The sequence below is a fragment of the Lepidochelys kempii genome, chromosome 2 (assembly GCF_965140285.1).
Source record: "Lepidochelys kempii isolate rLepKem1 chromosome 2, rLepKem1.hap1, whole genome shotgun sequence".
NCBI lineage: Eukaryota > Metazoa > Chordata > Testudines > Cheloniidae > Lepidochelys > Lepidochelys kempii.
This window is the reverse complement of record NC_136381.1, coordinates 272,252,421-272,270,416: the sequence shown is the minus strand read 5'-3', so window position 1 is coordinate 272,270,416 and position 17,996 is coordinate 272,252,421. Positions and strand designations below refer to the sequence as shown.

Genomic DNA, 17,996 nt, shown 5'->3' with positions numbered 1-17,996 from the left:
TGGGCAGAAGGTGTCACCTCACCCCAACCTCCCTCCTGGCTCAGGTTACAGGCTCAGGTTATCGTCCCAGGCAGTGAAGTCACCCCTTACTATCTCATCACCGATCCAGACAGTCCCAGTAAATTCCCCTGCCACATTCCTAGGTCAATCCACCCTACTCAGTCCCTGCTGCGTCACACCTGGATCCCCACCTTCCCCTGCTGGCCTGGCCTGGCGGTCCCTTCCCCCTGGCATACCCTATCGACTGCAGCCCCCTGGACCGGCGGTGCCCCCTCTTGGTGTGCTTCTACCTAGTTGACACCCCGAAGGTTCTGCTTGGCTGCCATTTCCTTCATCTTCAGGCCTTGCACCACCTTGTGTCCCTTTGGCCACAGTAATTACAATAATCTCCCTCAAGTCCCACGAGGAGAGTCGGCCCGCGCCGGCATTCCCGGGCACCCCTGAGTTGGGCTTCCTGAAGTCCCACCTTTGAGAGGTATCTGGGTGACTCCCCTTCTGAGTTCCCAGTGGGGGTCTCCCTCCTGCCCCCGATCTGCTGTCCACAAACTCATTTGTCAGTGCCCCCACACTGCGCAGATCTTTGGGCTTCCGGTCCACTAACCCCATCTTCAGGTGTGGAGGGCAGATGTCCTACAGCTGCTCCAACCCCACCAGGTGATACACGTCCTCTGCGACAGTGGCCCCTGCGCCCTTCCCCCACTTGCGGAGATATCCCCCAGGAGGTTGGCGACCTCCTTGTAAGTGACACCTGAGGTCTTGTGTACACCCTGGAATCGTTTCCTGTACACCTTGGGGGTCAGCTCAAACAGCAGCAAAGCCTGTTTGAACAGGTCATAGTCCCCCATCTCCATACCAACCACTTGGCTGGGAATGTCTCTATGGCCTTGGGACCCAGCAGGGGGGTCAGACAGTGGAGCCTGTCTGCGGCGTCAATCTGGTTCAGACCACACACCTTCTCAAAGGCTGTGAGATAGGCATCAGTATCCCCCCCATCCTTAAACTGGGGCAGCAGTTTTGTGTCTAGATTCCCCACAACACTGGCGACTCGGGGCCCTTCCCCACTTACCCCCCAGCAGGCCCTCTTGGCCCACTGCTCCTCCAACTCCAACTCATGCTACCGCTGTTCTGCACGGTCCTCTCGTTCTCTCTCTCTGTCCGCCAGTCTCCGCTTCTCCAACTCCAGCTCCTTCTCTTTCAGCTCCAGCTCCAGTCTCCGCAACTCCTCTAGGGAGGAACCTGACTGGGGTCCCCCTGTGCTGACTGGGGAGTCGGGTCTGAGAGACTCCCGGCTGCTACACGGACTGCCCCCATGGCTACTCCCTGGCAGTCCGGGCACCTTGGGAGCCCCCCTGGGGTCTGGAGCCTGTTCCTCAGATTGGTCGTTCTTTACAAGCTGAGCCATCAGCTGCTCCTTTACAGCACATTTAAAAGGGGGAGGGATAGCTCAGTGGTTAGAGCACTAGCCTGCTAAACCCAGGGTTGTGAGTTCAATCCTTAAGGGGGCCATTTGGGATCTGGGGCAAAAATTGGGGATTGGTCCTGCTTTAAGCAGGGGGTTGAACTAGATGACTTCCTGAGGTCTCTTCCAACCGTGATATTCTATGATTTATTTTTGTGGGGGAGGGATAGCTCAGTGGTTTGAGCATTGGCCTGCTAAACCCAGGGTTGTGAGTTCAATCCTTGAGGGGGCCATTTAGGGATCTGGGGCAAAAATTGGGGATTGGTCCTGCTTTGAGCAGGGGGTTGGACTAGATGACCTCCTGAGGTCCCTGATATTCTATGATTCCTCAGTGAGCCTCCTGATGCTCAGCTCTCTCTCCCTGCACAGATGTGCCAGGTCCCTCTTACAGAGCTAGGCCATTTCCATGCTGGTTCCTTTCAATTCCCTCATTTTATTGCTGGCAGCCACTCACTGCAAAGCACCTGCACTCGCAGACAACCGTCTACAGGGTGCATCCGCCAACCACCCTCTGCTACCACATTGTCATGGACTCACAGGTCATGCCCACTCTTGGCCCCATGCGGTCCATGGGGGGAACCCCCTTCAGTGACACACCCCTTCTCGGGGGATCCACTCTCTCTCAGGGGTTAAGCCCTTCGACCTCCTGGAACCGCACCTCTCTGAGCCTTAGCACGCCTGTCTCTCACTGTGGGCCCCCTCACGGAGTCCACTCGCTCTGGGCCCCTGGGGCCTCCACTCCCAGAGGGAATAATGCAACCCTGTTCTCTAGACTGGAGTAACTCTCAGCCAGCATAAAATAGGAGGGTTTATTGAGCATCAGAACACAGCACAGAAAACTCTCAGCACCCTCAGGCCTGGCCCCCCTCAAGCACAGCACATCCAAGTCTCCCCTGCATCCAGGTAGGCTCTGCCTGCTCCCTCTCTCCAGCCCAGAGCCCCCCTGCTTCCCAGATGGGCATCCGATATAACCTGCTCCCAGGCCCCACCTCTGTCCATTGTCTTCTCTCCAGGTAAACAGGATCGCCTGGGCCCCCCTCCTCTCCTCTGTCCTCTGGCTCCTCTGGCTGGAACTGCCTGGTCAGGTCACCGGGGTCCCCTCTCCGCAGCCCATTGTCCTCCCACTGGCTGAAACCAGCTGTGTGACTCCTGAGCTGGGCCTCCCGGTCACCAGGTCACCAGTCGCTGGGGTTCCAAGTTCGCCGGTCCTCTGTACCAACAAACCCCCTCTCCCATCCCCTCGTTAAACCAATAACACCCAGGGAAACTGAGTCCCAACCCCTCTGTATGCAAACTGTTGGAAACAACAAGGAAAAACCAAGAAACCCCCCCACTTCGTCACACCCCCCAGCTCCTCTGTGTGCCCTGACCCCTCCTGCACTCCAGTGGGCCGGACACACCCAGTTTCTGCTCCCCACAGCTCCCCGACACGCTTCTGTCAGACCCCTGCTATTCTGTCTCTTCAGAACAGTGCTGTCCGGGGCTAGACTGGATGGGCCCTGGCGGGGCTTCCCCAGCCTCTGCACCTTGCTGCAGCTCTCCCTGGCTCTCGTGGCAATACTGACCCAATCTGCCCCCCAGACTGTGGGTGGAGCTGGGCACAGCCAGGCGCCGGGCTCCCCTAATCCCCGCTCCCCCTCCAGGACCCTGGACTCTCTGTACGAGGAGCTGGTGCTGCAGGGAATCCTCAAGCAGGCCCAGCGCGTCCAGCTGGCTGACTACACGGGTGAGTCCTCCAGGGCCGAGGGGCTGGGATGGGCCCTGTGGAGGAAGGGACCAGCTCGCTGCCCCAGCAGTTCTCTGTTGAGGGTGCAGGCCAGCTCCTCACCCTGGGGGTGGGGGTGCAAAGGGGACAGGAGCTGTTTGCTGCTGTAGGGGAGGGAGTGGGGACAGGAGTCCTCTCCCCGCCCCATGCAGGCAGGGGAAGGGGGAGGTGTGTGTCTCGCTCCAGCTAGCATGCTGCTGTATGTGGGAGGATGTGTGTGTGGGGAGGGGTCTGACCCAGCCCGTGTCTCTCACCACCGGTGGGGTGGAGGGTGGGGAACTGTCTCTGTCCCCTTCTTCCCTACTGCTCACGCCTGCCTCCCCTGACAGGCGATTTCTGTTACCTGGGCACTACCCTGCGCATGGCGGGCATTGAACCCACGCCCTCGGTGATGGACATCAGGCAGAACATCACCCTGTATGCCATCCTTCGCCTGGGTAAGGGACCAGCCGCCCCATCCCGGTGCACGTGAAGGGGCTGGCGAGGGGGGGCAGGTGTTTGGTGGATGTACCCTGCCCTGCAACAGATGTTGGGGTGTGCACTGCACAAGGGTGCAGTATCCCTGCAGTATCCCCTGGCAAGAACAAACTTGCTGTGTGGGAAAGCCCTGCACCACCCTAGTCACTGCCAGGGCCTGGCACCATGGCTTGGCACTCCCACGGGGGGAGGAGGGTCTGGCCAGGCCTGGCACTTCTGTGGGGTGGGGGGAGGTTGGGCAGGGCTGGCATTCCCATGCAGGGGGAGGAGGGAAGGCATGGCCTGGCATTCCCATACAGGGGTCAGGCATGATTCAGTTTTTCTGTGGGGTAGGGGATGGGCATTCACATGGGGGGGTGTCTCCATGGGATACGCTGACAGCTATGTTGGGGTGAAGCAGAAACCTTCTCCCTGCCCCGCCCCCATTGTCCCCCAGGGTCCCCCACAGTGCACGAGCTAGCGCCCCTGGTGAAGTCCATCCTACTTGCTGGGCCTGCTGGAACTGGAAAGAAGATGCTGGTCCATGCTGTGTGCACCGAGACGGGTGCCAACCTCTTTGACCTGTCCCCAGACAACCTGGTGGGCAAGTACCCGGGGAAGGCTGGCCTCAGCATGCTGATGCACATGGTGTTCAAGGTACCAGCACAACTCAGGGCAGGACATGGGCCATTCCCCACCTGAGCAGGGCAGAGCTCAGACCCCAGAGGAGGGATGGGGCAGATTTTCACCTGGGCCTAGTGCAGTATGGTGTTGCGGGGTGGGGTGGGCAGGGTGTCCTAACGGGCCAGGGGCCTACCCTCCCCTTCCCTGTGGCTGGGGGCTCTGGCTAAACCTCCTCTCGGGCGCTCTAGGTGGCCAGGTTGATGCAGCCGTCTGTGGTCTGGATCGGGAACGCAGAGAAAACCTTTTACAAGAAGGTGCCGAAAGAGGAGAAGCAGGTGAGAGTTGGGGCCGGGGGCTGCTGGGGTGGGGGACCGTGTTACCAGGAGTGGGGAGGGTGTCATAGATCCTAGCTAGCATCCCCTCCTAGCCACACAGTAGGAGTCCAGGCCTCTGCTGCTCTGGGTCCCGGAGCCTGTATGGTCCAGCCACTGCCCCAATCCTTGGGTCTCTAGTCACAGTCTCAGGGCACAGGCCTTCTGTCTGGCCCCCTCTCAGGAGTGCTGGAAGCCACTGTCCAGCCATCTAGCACAGGTGAGTGCAACGCTGACCCTTCAGACTCCCCTGTACTCAAACACACCCTTTCCCAGAGCTCTGCCCTGACGTGTGAAGCTTCTGGTTACTGTTTAATGCTCTAGGGGCACGCAACAGCTGTGAAGCAGTGAACACACTCACACCTTACACACAGAGGGGAACACATTAATACTCTTTGACATAACCATGAAAAGCACAGGAGAGTACAAAACAACACACACTACCCCCATGTCCCTGCCTCAGTTTCCTCACCGTTCCAGGGCGTTCTTTGGATGGGTGTCAGCATCCCATCGGTTGTGCAGTCTTTGGGACCATGTGGGCTCAGGAAAGTGAGCACGGGACCCCTGCCCTATAAGGCTGCTACATGGTGGGTGTGACGATGTGACTCAGCAGGGAGGGGGGAGTGTTGACCTGGGAATGTGCCCTGGGGATGGGAGACCTGAGAACCTGTCACCTGAGCCAGGAGGGGGAGGGGGAGGTGACACCTCTGCCCAGGAATGTGAACAGAGGCTGCAGCAGGGAACCTGCTGGGTGAGTTTAGTTTCAGTTTGGGGCTGGGGAGAGGAACACAGGGAACCCCAGGGCTGGGGTCTAAGCTCCCTGCTCCCCCAGAAGGACGTGATTGAGGGGTCCTGGTTGTACCCACAAGCTCTGTTTTTGGACTGTGTTCCTGTTGTCCAATAAACCTTCTGTTTTACTGGCTGGCTGAGAGTCTCAGTGGATCCCAGGAAGAGGGGTGCAGGGCCTGGACTCCCCCACACTCCGTGACAACTGGTGGCAGCGGTGGGATCTACTGCACCCCGTGAACGGCGCGTCCTGCAGTAAGTGACTGGGGAGCAGTAAAACGAAGGGGAATTGACGGGGACCAGGCGTGCTGAAGATTCAGAGAGAGACGGTTTCGGGGGGCGGTTAACCCCTGGGAATGTGTGACCAGAGAGAAAGACTTTTGCAGTAACAGGGTCCCCCGGGGGATTGCAGCGAGCGGTCCCAGGGGCGGAGGAATCTGCAGCTCGACCCTGGCAAAGAGGTGGTGACCTCGAGAAGGACTGGCACACGAGGGGCTTTTCCTGGAAACCGTGGGAAGCTGCCCGGCCTGCTAGGGGCCAGCAGGGAGATGTACGCTAAACGCCTGAAGAGCGACCTGGTGGAGCTGTGCAGGCAGAGGGGGCTGCGCATCGGGAGGTCCACCAAGGAACAGCTGATTGCCCAGCTGGAGGAGAGGGATCGCTTGGATGACCCGATCCCTGTCCCTGAGGGAAGCCGCCCGGCAGACGCAGCGTGGGCCCTGGGGCCTGACCGGGCTGGGAGGGGTCAGACTGCTGCTGAGGACATCCCGAGACCCTTCCTACCTATGTCCGGGGGAGGGGTTGGGGGAAGCCCAGCGAATACCGAGGGCACCCTGACCCCGGCACCCAGCAGGGGATCCTCCCGGCGGAGCTCCCCATCCCTGGAGCGGAGGCGGCTGGAATGGGAGAGGGAGATGAAAATGAGGGAGCTGGAGGATCATGAAAAACAACGTCAACATGAGCAGGAGGAGAAGGAGAGGGAGCGTCAGGAGAAGGAGAAACAAAGACAGCATGAACTGGAGCTGGCCAGGCTGAGGAGCAGTGGGGCCCCGGCTGCAGTGAGTGCAGGGCGACCCAAGACTGCAAGGAGCTTTGAATAGTGCTTCCTGGCCCAGCGGAAGGAGGGGGAGGACATAGATAGCTTCCTGACGGCCTTTGAGAATGCCTGCGAGATGCACAGGGTTGACCCTGCAGACAGGCTCCAGTTTCTCACCCCCTTACTGGACCCCAAAGCCGTGGAGGTGTACAGCCGAATGACAGGGGCGGAGGCAGGGGACTATGAACTGTTCAAGCAGGCCCTGCTCCGTGAGTTTGGGCTGACCCCCGAGATGTACCGGAGAAGGTTCCGGAGTCAGCGTAAAACGCCTGAGGTCACCTACCTACAACTGGTCAACCGGATGCAGGGGTATGCCCGCAAGTGGACAGCTGGGGCCCGAGCTAAAGAGGACCTGCTGGACCTAATCGTACTGGAGCAACTGTATGAACAGTGCCCTTCCGACCTGAGGCTGTGGTTGGTGGACAAAAAGCTCGAGAACCCCCAGCACGCAGGGCAGCTGGCCGACGAGTTTGTGAACAGTCGGTCAGGGGGTAGTCGGGAGGAGTCCCAAAAGAACAGGCCCCCCCCGATGCAGAGAGAGAGTCACCAGGGGGCCTCCCAGCGGGGAAATAGGGAGAACCCCCTCCCACGGGGAACGCCTGGCGTCGGGCCCCTCCGACCCGCTCGAGGGGACCAACGTGACCTGAGCTGCTATCACTGTGGCCAGAGAGGCCACGTACGGTCCCAGTGCCCCGGGCTCAGGGACAAACTGAGCAGACCCAACCTACCCAGGGTTAACTGGGTAGGGACCCAGCTGGACGAGGGGCAGACGACCCAGGAAAGGGGGCCTACCAGTTTACCACCTGCCCCGGAGGGAAGAGTACCCCAGGCCAGCTCCACCAGAGGGCTGGAGGCTCTGGACTCAGGGTGCTCAGTTTACAGGGTGGGCGCGGGGCTGTCCCTCCGGAGAGAGTGCCTTGTTCCCCTGGAGGTGGATGGGAGGAAGGTCAATGGATACTGGGATACGGGCGCGGAGGTGACGCTGGCCCGGCCCGAGGTGGTGGCCCCAGATCGGGTGGTGCCCAACACCTATCTGACCCTGACAGGGGTGGGCGGGACCCCATTTAAGGTGCCCGTGGCAAGGGTACACCTGAAATGGGGGGCCAAGGAGGGCCCCAAGGATGTGGGGGTACACCACCATTTGCCCACTGAAGTTTTGATGGGGGGAGACCTAGAGTACTGGCCAAGCAAGCCCCAGGCCGCCCTGGTTGTGACGCGTAGCCAGAGCCGGCGAGGGGCACTGCACCCTGACCTCGGGGAGGGTATCACACCGGAGGCGCAGGACCCTACCCTGGTGGGGAGGGAGGGCCGAGGGGCACGGCTCAGAGAGGCGGAGGCCTCGGACCTGGCCAGCGAGAGGGAACCGGGCCCCATCCCTTCCCCAGCCGCTGAGTTCCAGGCCGAGTTGAGGAAAGATCCCTCCTTGCGGAAGCTCAGGGACCTGGCCGACCTCAGTGTGGTACGGACCATGAGGAGAGGCTGCCAGGAGAGGTTCCTGTGGGAGAAGGGGTTCCTGTACCGAGAATGGGCTCCCACAAGGGAAGTAGAGTCCTGTGGGATCAGGAGGCAGCTGGTGGTCCCCCAGAAGTATCGCCGCAGGCTCCTGTACCTGGCCCATGACATCCCCCTCGCAGGGCACCAGGGAATCCGGCGCACCCGGCAGAGGTTGCTACAGAACTTTTACTGGCCCGGGGTCTTTACCACGGTCCGGCAGTATTGCCGATCCTGTGACCCCTGTCAGAGGGTGGGGAAGGCCCGGGACAAGGGGAAAGCGGCTTTGAGACCTTTGCCCATCATAGAGGAGCCTTTCCAGAAGGTGGCCATGGACATCGTGGGGCCTCTCAGCAAGACGACCCGGTCGGGGAAGAAATACATTCTGGTGGTGGTAGATTTTGCCACTCGCTACCCCGAGGCAGTGCCCTTAGCTTCCATTGAAGCAGACACCGTGGCCGATGCGCTCCTGACCATTTTCAGCCGAGTGGGGTTCCCCAAGGAAGTCTTGACAGACCAAGGCTCCAACTTCATGTCGGCCCTGCTCCAGTGCTTGTGGGAGAAATGTGGGGTCCGGCACGACTGGGCCTCAGCTTATCACCCCCAGTCCAATGGGCTGGTGGAGAGGTTTAACGGGACGCTAAAGATGATGCTGAAAACCTTTATGAACCAGCACCCGCAGGATTGGGACAAGTACTTACCTCACCTGCTGTTCGCATACAGGGAGGTGCCCCAGGAGTCTACCAGATTTTCGCCTTTCGAACTGTTATATGGCAGGAGGGTGAGGGGCCCCCTGGACCTGATGAGAGACGAGTGGGAGGGGAAGGCCACTCCCGATGGAGAGACAGTGGTGGAGTATGTCCTGATCTTCCGAGAGAGACTGGCTGAATTCATGGGCCTGGCCAGGGAGAATCTGGCCAGAGCCCAGAGGAAGCAGAAGGTCTGGTATGACCGCACGGCACGGGCCCGTGCCTACGCCACCGGGGATCAGGTGATGGTTCTCATCCCAGTGAGAAAGAACAAACTACAGGCCGCCTGGGAGGGCCCTTTCAAGGTCGTCAAGCAGCTCAATGAGGTAAACTATGTGGTGGAGCTGTCAAACCGGGCGCACCACCGCCGGGTGTACCATGTGAATATGATGAAGCCATATTATGCCAGGGGGAATGTGGTGTTGGCCGTGTGTGGACAGTGGGAAGAGCAGGGAGATGACCCTTTAGTAGATCTATTCCCTGGGACCAGAGCTGGTTTCCCCCTGGAACCAATTCCCCTCTCGGATCAGCTAACCCCTGCCCAGCAAGCTGAGGTCAGGGAGGTGCTGCATCCGTACCGACAGCTGTTTTCCAACCAGCCTGGACGCACTAATCTGACTGTCCACCGGGTGCAGACAGGGTCGCACCCGCCGATAAGATGCTCCCCCTTCCGAGTCACAGGGAAAACTGCTCAGGACCTGGAAAGAGAGGTCCGGGACATGCTGGCTTTGGGGGTGATCCAGCCATCTGCCAGCCCTTGGGCCTCGTCGGTGGTGCTGGTCCCCAAAAAGGACGGGTCGGTCCGGTTCTGTGTGGACTATCGGAAGCTCAATGCCATCACTGTATCTGATGCCTACCCCATGCCCAGGCCGGACGAGCTCCTAGACAAGCTGGGAGGAGCTCGGTACCTTACCACCATGGACCTTACAAAGGGCTACTGGCAAGTGCCGCTGGATGCAGATGCCCGACTGAAATCGGCCTTTATCACCCCTCTGGGGCTCTATGAGTTCCTGACCCTGCCTTTCGGCCTCAAGGGAGCACCGGCCACCTTCCAGCGCCTGGTGGACCAGCTCCTGAGGGGGATGGAGAGTTTTGCCGTGGCGTATATTGATGACATCTGTGTCTTTAGCCAGACCTGGGAGGACCACGTGTCCCAGGTTAGACAAGTGCTGGACCGACTCCAGGGGGCTGGGCTGACTGTAAAAGCGGAGAAGTGCAAGGTGGGGATGGCGGAAGTATCTTACCTGGGCCATCGGGTGGGGAGCGGCCGCCTAAAGCCGGAACCAGCCAAGGTGGAGGTGATCAGAGACTGGCCCGCTCCCCACACCAAAAAGCAGGTCCAAGCCTTTATTGGGATGGCAGGATACTACCGAAGATTTGTGCCCCACTTTAGCGCCATCGCCACCCCCATCAAGGAGCTATGCAAGAAGGGGAAGCCAGACACGGTGGTCTGGACCGAGCAGTGCCAGGTGGCTTTCCGGGCGCTGAAGAAGGCTCTGGTCAGTGGCCCAGTTCTGGCAAACCCAGACTTTGACAAGCCCTTTGTGGTGTTCACCGACGCCTCAGACACGGGACTGGGGGCGGTGTTAATGCAGGAGGATGAAAAGGGGGAGAGACACCCCATCGTGTACCTGAGCAAGAAGTTGCTACCCCGGGAGCAACAGTACGCGGCCATCGAGAAGGAGTGCCTGGCCATGGTGTGGGCCCTCAAGAAACTAGAGCCCTATCTCTTCGGGCGACACTTCACCGTCTACACCGACCACTCTCCCCTGACCTGGCTGCACCAGATGAAAGGAGCCAACGCCAAGCTCCTGAGATGGAGCCTGCTCCTGCAGGATTACGACATGGACGTGGTCCACGTGAAGGGAAGTGCCAACCTGATAGCGGATGCGCTGTCCCGGAGAGGGGGCCCCGAACTTCCCCAGGTCACTGGTCAGCGTGACCCCGCTCAGTTCAGTCTCAAAGGGGGGAGAGATGTGAGGATGTGACTCAGCAGGGAGGGGGGAGCGTTGACCTGGGAATGTGCCCTGGGGATGGGAGACCTGAGAACCTGTCACCTGAGCCAGGAGGGGGAGGGGGAGGTGACACCTCTGCCCAGGAATGTGAACAGAGGCTGCAGCAGGGAACCTGCTGGGTGAGTTTAGTTTCAGTTTGGGGCTGGGGAGAGGAACACAGGGAACCCCAGGGCTGGGGTCTAAGCTCCCTGCTCCCCCAGAAGGACGTGATTGAGGGGTCCTGGTTGTACCCACAAGCTCTGTTTTTGGACTGTGTTCCTGTTGTCCAATAAACCTTCTGTTTTACTGGCTGGCTGAGAGTCTCAGTGGATCCCAGGAAGAGGGGTGCAGGGCCTGGACTCCCCCACACTCCGTGACAGTGGGTGACCTTGGTCTCTCCTACTTCCTCTTATCTGGCCTCCTTCTGTTCGTGTGCCTCGCTACTTAAACCCCCTGGCATCCTTTGTGCTGTCTTCGGGGTGAGTTCCCACTGCTCCTGCCTTTCCCTCTCCCGTTCCAAGAGTCAGCGAAACTGGTTTTCTAGGGATTTCACTGACCTATTGTTTTTGGGTGTTTGCCCCGAGTAGGGTTGTTAAATCTAAAGAACCCCATGGTATCTTTTATGTGTGTCCCCACTATGAGACCCGTCAGCAGTGCTGGCCCCACTGACATATAGGCACTCATAATACAACTGGTTTTCAGAATACCCCTCACGGCATTAGCCAGAATTCATGACTTGTACAGACGTTGCCCCAGTTCATGCCAGAGGGGCAGGAGCACCTGAGAATGTGCATTGGAACAGCTGTACCCTAACCTGTGCCAGACCCCTAGCTCTGGTTCCAGTGACCCCGCCCCTGCCTGCAGGCTCGCCCTGACCCCAGGAACCCTGGCCCATGGGCTCGCCCTGACCCCAGGGACCCTGGCCCCAGTGACTGTGCACCCCACCCATGGGCTCAACCTGAATCCCATAACTCTGCCCCCCCGCCCGTAGGCTCGACCTGATCCCAGTAATTCTCCGCCCACCTGCCCATGGGCTCGACCTGAGCCCAGTAACTCTGTCCCCCCACTGCCCAGGGCTCGGCTGGACTCCCTGTAACTCTCCCCCCACTGCACACAGGCTCGACCTGAGCCCAATAACTCTGCCTCCCTGCCTCTCCTGCAGGCTCGACCGGACCCCAGGGACCCTTTCCTCCCCGGACCAGCCCCCCCGTAACTCTGCCCCCCGCCTGTGGGCTCGACCTGGCCCCATGACTCTGCCCTTTGCTGCCTCGCAGGCTGACCCCAAGCGTCTGAAGAGGGATTTACCCAAAGCCCTGAAGCTGCTGAAGCCAGAGGATCGGGTGCTGCTGATCGGCACGTCGGACAAGCCCTATGCAGCTGACGTGAAGATGCTGTGCAAAGCCTACGAGCGGATCCTCCTCCTCCCCCGGCCTGACTATGCATCCCGCTACGGTGATGGAGGGGCCTGGCCCAGGCAGAGCTGCTTGTAAACTCAGCCAACTGGTGCTGATGACTGGCTGGTTCCTTCCCTTTTCACCAGTGCTTTGGGGGCCTGTCACGGGGTGCCCCGTTGGATTTGGCCCCTTGACCCTGCTCATTAAAGATTCAGGGACACTCCAAGCTGGTGCAACACCCGTGCTCTTTATTTAGTGTCTGTTTCCCACTACCAGTTTCCCACTATTGACAGACTATTTACATGGCTTGGCCTCACACCGGCCTGACCAGCAACAAACTAGTAGGCTCTTTCATCTCTCTGAGCCTGACCTTCCACTCCTGGTCTCCATCCCCCTGTAACCATGCAACCTCTGGTGGGACACAACTGAGAGTATCAGTTCAGGACAAATTGCTTAGAGCAGGGCAGTCACAGCCCAAAGCCGGGGGTTCTTCATGACTAAGGCACCAAACCAGCCAAACAGAGAGGACTTTGGTTTTATCCCACAGGCTAACCATAAGTCACACAAGCAATTCCCTCAGACACTCCAGTTTCCCAGTATCACCACCAGCACCACTCGTTATGGGGACGAATGGTTTTGAAAACCAGTACCCCAGTAAAAGAAAAAAGGTTCTCTCGATCCCAAAGGACCAAGCCCCAGACCCCGGTCAATATACAAGTCAGATCTTACCCACAAATCACGCTGTTGCCAATCCTTTGGAATCTAAAATCTAAAGGTTTATTCAGAAAAAGAAATATAGATGAGAGCTAGAATTGGTTAAATGGAATCAATTACATACAGTAATGGCAAAGTTCTTGGTTCAGGCTTGTAGCAGTGATGGAATAAACTGCTGGCTTAAGTCAAGTCTCTGGAGAACATCCACAGCTTGGAAGGGTCATTCAGTCCTTTGTTCAGAGCTTCAGTTTGTAGCAAAGTCCCTCCAGAGGTAAGAAGCAGGACTGAGGACAAAATGGAGATGATGCAGCTGCCTTTTATAGTCTTTTTGCCATGTGGCTTGTGCTTCCTTTGTTCCAAACACAAGCTACCCAGCACATGGCATGGAAAAACCTCAGTTCTGTCCATAGGCATGTCCCTGCATGCCTGGCTGAGTCACAAGGTGTATCTGCCGTCTTTCAATGGGTCAGTTGTGTAGTTGATGGTCCTTAATGGGCCATCAAGCAGGCTAGGTAGTGCAAAGAAGAGGAGAGATGCTTATAAAATCTGCAGGTGACTCTAAGCTGGAGGGGTTGCAAGCACTTTGGAGAACAAAATAAGAACTGAAAACAACCTTTGCAAATGAGAGAATTGGTCTGAAATCAACATGATGCAAGTCAGCTAAGATGAGTGTGAATTACAAGAGTTAAAATCAAACACACCTGCCATGGGCAGCAGCAAGCCAGCTGTGAGCAGCAAGAGCCATTTGCTAGCCTGGGAAGGACCTTACCCCAGTGCAGGGGGGAGTGGCCTGGATTGTGCAGGTGTGCGGGTGCGGGACGATTACATTCAAGTCCAGGGCCCTATAGGTACTCACTGCAGGATGGGGCTCAGAATGACGGGGAGCCTGGGGGATTTACCTTCTTTTATTGCTTGGCTTGGCTCGGCTTGATCCCTCCCTGAGCATCCCCCCCCCTCAAAGCTCTCTGGGGACCTCGCTCTGTGACTTCCCAGTCTCCTTGCCCCACCCCCGAATTGCAGTGTCTGGGTTTCAGAGGAGCAGCCGTGTTAGTCTGTATCCACAAAAAGAACACGAGTAGTTGTGGCACCTTAGAGACTAACAAATTTATTAGAGCATAAGCTTTTGTGGGCTACAGCCCACTTCATCAGATGCATAGAATGGAACTTATAGTAAGAAGGTGTATATATATATATATATATATATATATATATATATATATATATATACAGAGAACATGAAAAGGTGGTAGTTGCCATACCAACTCTAAGAGGCTAATTAATTAAGATAAGCTATTATCAGCAGGAGAAAAAAAACTTTTGTAGTGATAATCAAGATGGCCCATTTCAGACAGTTGACAAGAAGGTGTGAGAATACTTAACATGGGGAAATAGATTCAATTTGTGTAATGACCCAACCACTCCCAGTCTCTGTTCAAGCCCAAGTTAACGGTATCTAGTTTGCAAATTAATTCCAGTTCAGCAGTTTCTCGTTGGAGTCTGTTTTTGAAGCTTTTCTGTTGCAAAATTGCCACCTTTAAGTCTCTTACTGAGTGACCAGGGAGATTGAAGTGTTCTCTGACTGGTTTTTGAATGTTATGATTCCTGATGTCAGATTTGTGTCCATTTATTCTTTTGCGTAGAGACTGTCCGGTTTGGCCAATGTACATGGTGGCAGAGGGGCATTGCTGGCACATGATGGCATATATCACATTGGTAGATGTGCAGGTGAATGAGCCCCTGATAGTGTGGCTGATGTGATTAGGTCCTATGATGGTGTCACTTGTATAGATATGTGGACAGAGTTGGCATCAGTCTTTGTTGCAAGGATAAGTTCCTGGGTTAGTGGTTGTGTTGTGTGGTGTGTGGTTGCTGGTATTTGCTTCAGGTTGGGGGGCTGTCTGTAAGCGAGGACTGGCCTGTCTCCCAAGATCTGTGAGAGTGAGGGATCATCTTTCAGGATAGGTTGTAGATCTTTGATGATGCGCTGGAGAGGTTTTAGTTGGAGGCTGAAGGTGACGGCGAGTGGCGTTCTGTTATTGTCTTTGCTGGGCCGGTCCTGTAGTAGGTGACTTCTGGGTACTCCTCTGGCTCTGTCAATCTGTTTTTTCACTTCAGCAGGTGGGTATTGTAATTATAAGAATGCTTGATAGAGATCTTGTAGGTGTTTGTCTCTGTCTGAGGGATTGGAGCAAATGTGGTTGTATCTTAGAGCTTGGTTGTAGACAATGGATCGTGTGGTGTGGTCTGGGTGAAAGCTGGAGGCATGTAGGTAGGCATAGCGGTCAGTAGGTTTCCAGTATAGGGTGGTATTTATGTGACCATCGCTTATTAGCACAGTAGAGTCCAGGAAATGGACCGCTTGTGTGGATTGGTCAAGGCTGAGGTTAATGGTGGGATGGAAATTGTTGAAATCATGGTGGAATTCCTCAAGGGCTTCTTTTCCATGGGTCCAGATGATGAAGATGTCATCAGTGTAGCGCAAGTAGAGTAGGGGCATTAGGGGACTAGAGCTGAGGAAGCGTTGTTCTAAGTCATCCATAAAAATGTTGGCATACTGTGGGGCCCTGCGGGTACCCATAGCAGTGCTGCTGATTTGAAGGTATACATTGTCCCCAAATGTGAAATAGTTGTGGGTGAGTCCCTGGGTTAACACTAGAGTGTGGGGGAAGGTGACTGCATGATTCAGACCCCAGTCCAGCCAAGGAGCTGGCAGTTCCCAGCTCCAGGACCCCAAGCAGCAGCAGCCAGAGCAGCGGGCTGGGCTGTGCTGAGCTGGGAAGGTGTGATGTTATGCATGTAATATATCATCTCACTGAAAGGTGACACAAGGCCAGAAAGAGTTAATTAACTCACAGACTGACCTGACCCATGGCCGAAAGACGGATTAGGAAGAGATGGAAATGAATAGAGCTTTGAAATGCAGCCGACATTGTTAGAGGTAGAAGGGGAGATGTTTGCTCAGGTCTTGTGAGGTCAGCAAACAAGTCTTGTCTATCGCTATAGCTTTGATTCAAAGATCAAAAAAGGAGTATTAACATTTAGGAAGACACTGGAGTGAAATCGTATTATTGTCTGTATGTCTCTTTGAAGGTTGTGGTAACCTGTATCTGAACTGCTTAATGGATAAATGACCCTGTGCTCATTGCCTGTGATGTTTGGGATAAGGAAAGTTAAGCCTATTGTTTTCTCAGGCCAAAAGGCTGCTGGAAATGTATAAAAACCCTGGGACACAATCCTTCTTCATCTCAGATCTGCTTTGGGTTTCAAGAAGGGGAAACCCTGAGCCATAAGAATTGAGATCCCCAGTCACTGACTGGAGTCACCCTGACTATGGACATTGGACAATAACCTCCGGACTATTTCTAAGAGAACTTTTGGCAGCTACAAACTCACCATCTCCGCTAGGTATCTGGACTTCAAGAAATTGAACTCAAGTCTGTATGTATATTGATCTTTCAACCAACTCTCTCTCTCTCTTTTCTTTTTTAATAAATTTTAGTTTAGTTAATAAGAATTGGCTATAAGCGTGTATTTTGGGTAAGATCTGAGTTATCATTTGACCTGGGTCTGGGGCTTGGTCCTTTGGGATCAGGAGAACCTTTTCTTTTATATGATGAAATAGGATTTTCAGAGTTTATCATCCTATGTTTGACAGGTGTGTCTGGATGGAGGCCTGAGGCTGGATACTTTAAGGGAACTGTGTTGTTTGGACGTCTGAGTAACCAGGGAGGTGCTGTAGAAGCTGTTTTGGGCTGGCTGGGTAAATCTAAGTATTGGAATATCCACCAGCATTCAGGGTTTGTCTGCCCCGGTCTGTTTGCAGTTCAGAGAAGGGTCTGGAGAAAACCCACTTAACACCTCCCCCACTCAGCCTGTTCTGCATCAGCTACTGCACAGATGTCCCGCCCCCCTGCTTGCATTGCTCCATGGTGGTGATGGTGGGAGTTTGGAACATTATGTCTTTCCCCTGCAGCCCCCCAGTTCCTCCACCCCGTGCCCTGTCTCTCCTCCTATCGCCTCCCCCCAGCACAGGCGGGTCTCTCCCAGAGTTCGCCCACCATTGTCCCCTTTGCCTCCTTAGTGACCTGGCAGCGCCTGATCAAGAAGCATGGCGGCACCGTCACCACTGGCCTGGACGTCAGTGCCCTGGCCAAGCTCTCGGACGGCTACAGCCAGGGGCACATGGCACAGGCCGTACAGATGGTACTGACTGAGCGGCGCCTGCTGCAGATGCTCAAGAAGCCGCTGGGGGCAAGCGAGTTCCTGCAGCAACTGGCAAAGGCCGACCCCATTTACAGAGAGGAGGAGAAGACACTGCAGGTGCCTGGCTGAGCCCCAGAGATCCCAGCCCCCCCATATTACTGTCACCCCTTGGGGCAGGCACAGGGGAGCCCTTCCCTCCAGCCTCTCACCCCAACCTTGTCCCTGCCCCTCACGTTATTGTCACTCCTCAGGGCAGGCACAGGGGGACTTACCCCCAGCCCCCCACCCAGCCTGGTCCCTGCCCTCCACATTACTGTCACCTCTTGGGGTAGGCACAGGGGGTCCCTCCCTCCAGCTCCCCCCATGTTACTGTCACCCCTCGAGGCAGACACAGGGGGCCCTCCCCCAAGCCCCCTAACCTGCCCAGGTCCCTGCCCACCATGTCACTGTCACCACTAGGGGCTGACTCGGGCCCACCCCTGCCATCCCCCAACCCAGGGGATGACCTCTGCACTGACCTCACTTGCTTCTTTGTGCCCTCTTGGCAGGACTGGTACATGAAGACTCCATTGGGTAAGAAGCGACTCAAGGCAGCGCAGGAGAGAGCAGACAAGAAGGAGGGAAAGGGGAAGGACAAGACAGGAAAGAAAGGGAAGAAATAGTGCTGGCTGAGGGGTCCTGCATCTCCCTCCCTGGGCTTTATGCTCTGGGGCCCTTGGGCAGGGCAGCCCCATAAAGCCAACTTATTCTTCGTCCCGCCCATCTGTGCAGAAAGAGGTCTGTGCATGGATGGGAGTGAGCTGGGGGAGTGCAAGTGCGTATGTGGGGCAAACCTGGAGGGGCGGTGTACTTGAGCTTGGGGGGGTGTCTGTGCATGTGTGTCTCTGTGTGTGT

The 17,996-nt window shown here is 56.5% G+C and overlaps 1 protein-coding gene across 1 annotated transcript in view; it reads left to right on the top strand.

Annotated features, from left to right (window-relative positions):
• DRC11L (dynein regulatory complex subunit 11 like) overlaps positions 1 to 17,875 on the top strand; it is an 82,899-nt gene extending 65,024 nt beyond the window's left edge. Inside the window, exons 13-19 of the mRNA XM_073329700.1 lie at positions 3,103 to 3,185; positions 3,554 to 3,661; positions 4,138 to 4,337; positions 4,553 to 4,639; positions 12,066 to 12,243; positions 16,981 to 17,219; positions 17,651 to 17,875. Coding sequence (XP_073185801.1) covers positions 3,103 to 3,185; positions 3,554 to 3,661; positions 4,138 to 4,337; positions 4,553 to 4,639; positions 12,066 to 12,243; positions 16,981 to 17,219; positions 17,651 to 17,764 — 1,009 coding nt within the window. The 3' untranslated portion in view covers positions 17,765 to 17,875. The remainder of the gene's footprint in view (positions 1 to 3,102; positions 3,186 to 3,553; positions 3,662 to 4,137; positions 4,338 to 4,552; positions 4,640 to 12,065; positions 12,244 to 16,980; positions 17,220 to 17,650) is intronic.
• Positions 17,876 to 17,996: the final 121 nt, after the last annotated feature.